We start from the raw sequence: 6,000 nt of genomic DNA on the forward strand, positions 1-6,000 counted from the left end.
TCATCAATGGACTTAGAAAAATAAAGATAATTTATAATCATGTGAAATAAAATCACATGACATAAAAATAATTTTGGAAAAATAGGAAAAATTAATGAAAATTTCCAAAGAAAGACCTAAGTGAAATCCGGTACAAGAAAACCGTGAAATTCAAAAGAACACATGACAAACCACGGGAACAGCTGCAGGACGCAGCTAAGTCAAGTAACAACGCATGCTTGATTTAGTAGTATAATTCGCACCTACCACTTCGAGACACGAGTTCGATTCTTAGAATAAATTTAATGAGGGCATTAAATTTTCATGCGGGGGATAGTTGTAATGCCGTAGTATACATAGTAAATTTATTAATTGTGAGGCGCAGTATTATATTTAATCTTAGTGTATAAAATTTTAATTTATTTTTAGTTGTATTAATAATTAGACCGAAAAGTCGTTAAACTATTGATCAGGTGATTCAAGGATAATTGGTCCGAGATGACATTAAACTATCAGTCACGAGATTTAAGGATAAATAAAGATCCGAAAGATACTAAATTAAATGAAGTCAAGTGATCTGAGGTGTCAAGTGATTAACTTGCTGATCATTACTTTAATATTATAAATCATAATTCAGGAGGTCACGATGATCAAATGGATACAGAATTAAGATAATGGAAATACTTTGATAATTTAAATCCATGAATCGAAATTATGAATTTGGTTACACTAAAACAAATATAAAAGGGTGTGAAGATCACCTTTTGAGAAGGACATTCTTGGATGAATTTCGATAATGAATTATTTATTAGTTATTTAATGTTATTAAACCAAGCATATTATTGTATTTATTTATATTATTAATAAAGAGATATTTTGTTAATACCTAAGGTGGCAATGTGATTTATCACGGGCTTAGGTGTTACAACGTTGTATTAACTTTACGTAATAATATTGATTGTATTTTTTCTTATTGAGACGTCCCATTAGGTTTAAATATGTTTCGGAAATACAAATGCAATTCATTAAGACTTTATGCATAAATGTAACAATATTTAGATATACATTGCCTATAAATACACAATAAAATAAGTTAAATATTCATCTTACAAATTCGCCACACGAATTCGCTATGAAAAATTATCAAAGAATTAAAAAGCAAAATGTTCATGATTTTATCATGTTCAAGAATGGGATTAACCACAATACTATTAAAAAGAAAACTAGTGGGATATCAAACCTTTTGAATTTTATCATTTGGAATATTATGTTCTTTTCACTATTTCCACTTGCTTCAGCATCAATTGCATCATTTGTTGACATAGATTATGTATCACATACAGATTTGTATGATGCAATTCTCAACACATTTTTTCCAATTTTTTTTGTGATTTTTCTCAATGCTTCAGGTAAAGATGGGTCCATCAAAAATATAGTATTACCATTACTAGATGATGTATTGTATAATATGATCACTTGGGTGATTCCATTTGTAGTTTCTTTTGCCTATGATGACTTGATGAGCATAAAGATATTTTCAATCATAAACATGTGTTTACATTTAATTTGCGCATTTCTCGTAATAATTAAAGGAAAAAGAATTGGTTATTTTGCTGGTGATCACTATGATTATAATTATGAGGAAACTTTCTTTGGTTCAATTTTTTTTTTCTTGACACTTTTTCCAGTTCTAGTTATTCCAATATTCTGGATAATTACCATCACACATAAACATATTTTTAATTCAATTTCTATAATATTTCTTATATTATTCGGAATATGCTTAGTTTCTTTTGTGTTATTTATAATTGTTATTATAATTGAAGATATGGGTGGCATGACGCAAATGGTGGCATGGAGAATATATTATGTATTATCTATTATATGTTTTTATTTTCCAAATATTCTTCAAACATTATTGATTACATTATTTTGGCCAATCAATTTTTACTTTGTTAAAGCATGCGTGTTTATACTGATTCTATCATTAACAAGAAATGTGTCCTATTTTGTTGATAAGATTCCTGGTAACTTTCTGGCTACTTCAACAACAATGACTCAATTTTTTATTAAGGCTTTTACAACAAAAAACATAAAAGAAAATATTAAGGGAGCACAAATATCAATAGAAGAAATGCAGGAAAAAATTTTAAAAATTGATGGGATGCAAACGAAAATTGACAAAATTGATGAGATACAGGCAACAATGCAGACAACAACACATACAATTGATGATATGCAAAAAACAATGCAGACGAAAATGGATGAAATACAGAAGATAATGGATGAAATAAAAACATCAGTGGAGGAGACAAAAAAAAATTCAACCAAAGGATGATAATACAGAAGCTTACCCTTATTAAAATTTTTATTTTATTTTATTTTTTTTTTTAGTTAAATTAGTTTAAAATTTAAAACAATATTTTTCACATTTAGTATCCATTAATATGTTGATTGCAATGTACCTTAGAATATTATATTGATTTTCTGATTTTCATATATTATCTAAATAAATAAATTAAATATTTTAAATGAATAATGCATTATAATTTTTTTTTTAAAAAAATGATTATAATTAAAAATTTATTTATTCCAGGGAAAAAACGCGCAATAATTTTATGTTCTAATTACTCAATTCTATCAATTTTCATTTCTATTCTATACTAAAGTTAATAATAAATAAAAGATCGAAAAATATATCTGCTAGAATTTCATATAATTCTTTCCATATATTTCACAAAGTATTTTTTCATTATCGGATATAAATTTATTGATTGATTATAATAGTATGATATTAAAAATAAATTAATTTAATAAATAAAAGCATAAAAATAATAGTTTATTTGAAAGATGGATAACCACTAATTTTAAAGAAATTCTAAAGTAGTATTTTTATCATTCAAAGCAACTATTTAAATTTTTAATATCATATATACGAAAAATAAACATGTTAAAAATATGGAAAAGATTTTATTCATTGAACTTGGAGAAAAGAATACCAAAAAGCTTGTACAATAATGTGTTTAATATGGTCTTTAATTAATATTTTTAATTTTCTCATTTATTATTAATATATTCAAAACTAACGAAAATATTAAGTCATGGTAAAATTAACAGGTTTTCTAATAAAAGCCTTCAATAATTCTTTAGCAAAAATTGTCCAAGTTAGAAATAATATCAGTATAACTGGGCTGAATTCAGATCAAAGAATATCTTTAAATTTTAATTATATGCAAAGTCATATGCAATGTCCGTGTGTTTTTTACATAAATTATTAAATAAAAAAATAAATTAAATTAAAATAACGAGTCTTTCACGTTTCATTGCTTTCTTGGTTTTTCTTTTGACGTTTTCGCTTCCTTTCATGTTAGCAATGAATTATGTGCAAGTGTTATACAGTATATGAAATATTATTAATAAATACGAATTTTATTTATCACACAAAACAAATGTTGCAGTACTGTGAAATTCACAAATTCATTACAAAAACAATTTTATATAAGTAGTTTATTGTTACATTGTTACAAAAAAAATCTTTTTTTTTATCTTAAAAAATTCCATTGTAGCATTAAAAAAAATTACATCCTCTAGAAAAAAAAATATCTCACTAAAAAAAAAAATTCCCAGAAAAATTAATTATAACGATCTATCGTTACAAAAATAAATGAATAAGTAATTATGTTAGTCTATTATTGAGCTTGATACGGCCTAAAAAATAATAATATTATTATTAATAAGAATCGGGAAGAAAGACAATTGCCGTGGCGCCGCAGCATCGATCCAAAACTTAAATGGTGAATGTATTCGGGAAAGAAAAAAAAAAGCCAAACCGAAAAAGGAAAAAGGGGGGAAAATTTCGGATTGAAGAAAAAGTTAACCGGAAAAAACAGAAAAAAAAAATAAAAATAAAAATAATTCGAAAAAATAAAAACTAAAAAAAAAATTTGGGGAGGGAAAAAGAGAAAAATCGGGTTGAAAAAAAAATCGAAAGAAAAAGAAAAAAAAACGAAAAAAAATTTAAATCTGGGAGAAAGGAAATCGGTTTTAAAAAAAATAAGTACTGAAAATTCTGAAAAAAAAAGAAATAATTCGTCCAAAAAGACCGAAAAAAAAATTCAAAAAAAAAATAATAATATGGTCTAAAAAAAAGACTGAAAAAAATTAAAAAAAAAATAATAATAATTTTTCGGTTTTGGAAAAAAAAACAAAATCTAAACGGAAAAAAAGAAAAAAAAAACAAAAAAAAAGGAAAAAGGAAAAAAAACGAAAAATTTTAAAAAAAGAAAAGAAAGGAAAAGAAAAAGGTGTTTCGAAAGAGAAAAAAGGAAATTTTTTTTAAAAAAAGAACCATTTGTAAAAATTAAAATTAAAAAAAGATGGGTTAAAAAAATGAAAATAAAAAAAAAAGATTAAAATTTCATTAACCAGAATTGGATTAGATGTACAACATGACTTTCCGATAAAGCAGGTCTTAACTATAAAGAATATGGATCAGCAATTCATACAGGCTAATCTAAACGTTAGTCACGCCACCTCTCACTTTTATTAACAGGAGCAATAATTTAAATCATAGTATTTGGAATTTTAACAATAATATCTCTAATAATTAAATATTGTAAAGCTTCTACTTGATGAGTTATTTTCATATGTTTTGAGTACTGTACTTTCGATATTATTATGTTAAATAAAAAATTATTTGATTAATGTTAATATCTTTAATAAATTAATAAATTGTTTATTGTCTACTAAATAATCTGATTTTGTTTTTAATAAAATCAAATACTTTTTAAACTGGCGCGTTTAACTATTTATAAATGGTTAAAACTTTTGAAACAGGATGGGCGTTCTTATCATTTCTTTTTTAATCTCGTCATTATTTAAACTCTTGTAAAATAAAGAATGTGTTTCCTTTTAAAAATTCTTGTCTCTTAATCACTAATTAAACAAAAATAGGGTTTCTCTCAAAATTCTTTCTATGAGTATTCAGGTTAAGATTAGTAGCTACTAAATTTTTTTTTTTCAATTAACGCACATAAAAACAAAAAAAAATTGTTTCGAAATCTTTTTATTGATAGAATATAAATTTAATACTGATTATGATGATAAGTATTACTGATAAAGATTATAAAAAAATATACAACCTATAGACGATAATGCAGCTCAATCAAATTATCACTAATACTCAAATTGAAGAATTTTATAAATTTGGAGCAAAGATTCATTGAACTATGAAGAAAGTGAAATGTCTGAAGCTCAGAAGTAGTTTGATAAAAAATCAGCATAACAAGATATTGAAGCATTTAAAAAAGACTCAAAACTGCTCAAATCAGCAAAACATGTTTTAATTAGGATGTTCGCCAACCATTAAAAACATCCCATTGCCATTACTGTTGAATCCACCAGGAGTTGATTCTATCTTTAACAACATTGACTAAATCTCATGTAACATCCGCTTCTAGAATGTCGCAGCTTTAATTTAAATAACCCAAAGAATCCATTAGGTGTGAATTTAGTATGCCCTGCTACTAAACATACTTTGTCCTTTTTCTTCTGTTTTGCTTGTTCGATTAATTGTGTTAATGCCGACTGTTTCATAAATTAATAAAAAGCAAAACCGTTTTATATTGAGTTATGTAGAAATTAAAACAGCAGTAAAAGAAGGATTTCAACCAATAAATTTGACTAAAAAGGACACGGAGTAACTTATTCATCATTCCCAAAGAAATAATAATACCTAAAGGAATAACACCAGAACGAAAATGGTACCTTTATGAAAAGGTACGACAACATATTCAAGATCCATCTGAACAGGATTCGTATTGTCCTTTGCCTTTCATTACAAAGCCAAAATACAACAAAAAAGGAAAATTTTATATTAAACATTTCTATTGAATATTAAATATTATTATAATAAAGAATGTAATAAAAAAAATAAAAATTAAACTAAAATTACATTTCCATAACTTTCCTTGAACAAGATTTGCTAAAGTGCCTAAGAAGCCCGTTCTCGTTAATTATATT

At 25.1% G+C, this 6,000-nt stretch overlaps 1 protein-coding gene across 1 annotated transcript; it reads left to right on the top strand.

Moving 5' to 3' along the window:
- Positions 1-1,111: 1,111 nt before the first annotated feature.
- Positions 1,112-2,317, top strand: OCT59_011789 (uncharacterized protein; the record flags this gene model as incomplete). Its single annotated transcript, XM_066134015.1, has 1 exon — positions 1,112-2,317. One exon carries the CDS (start codon positions 1,112-1,114, stop codon positions 2,315-2,317), a length of 1,206 nt encoding a protein of 401 aa, XP_065989321.1.
- Positions 2,318-6,000: the final 3,683 nt, after the last annotated feature.

The sequence above is a fragment of the Rhizophagus irregularis genome, chromosome 2 (assembly GCF_026210795.1).
Source record: "Rhizophagus irregularis chromosome 2, complete sequence".
NCBI classification, from domain to species: Eukaryota; Fungi; Glomeromycota; class Glomeromycetes; order Glomerales; family Glomeraceae; genus Rhizophagus; species Rhizophagus irregularis.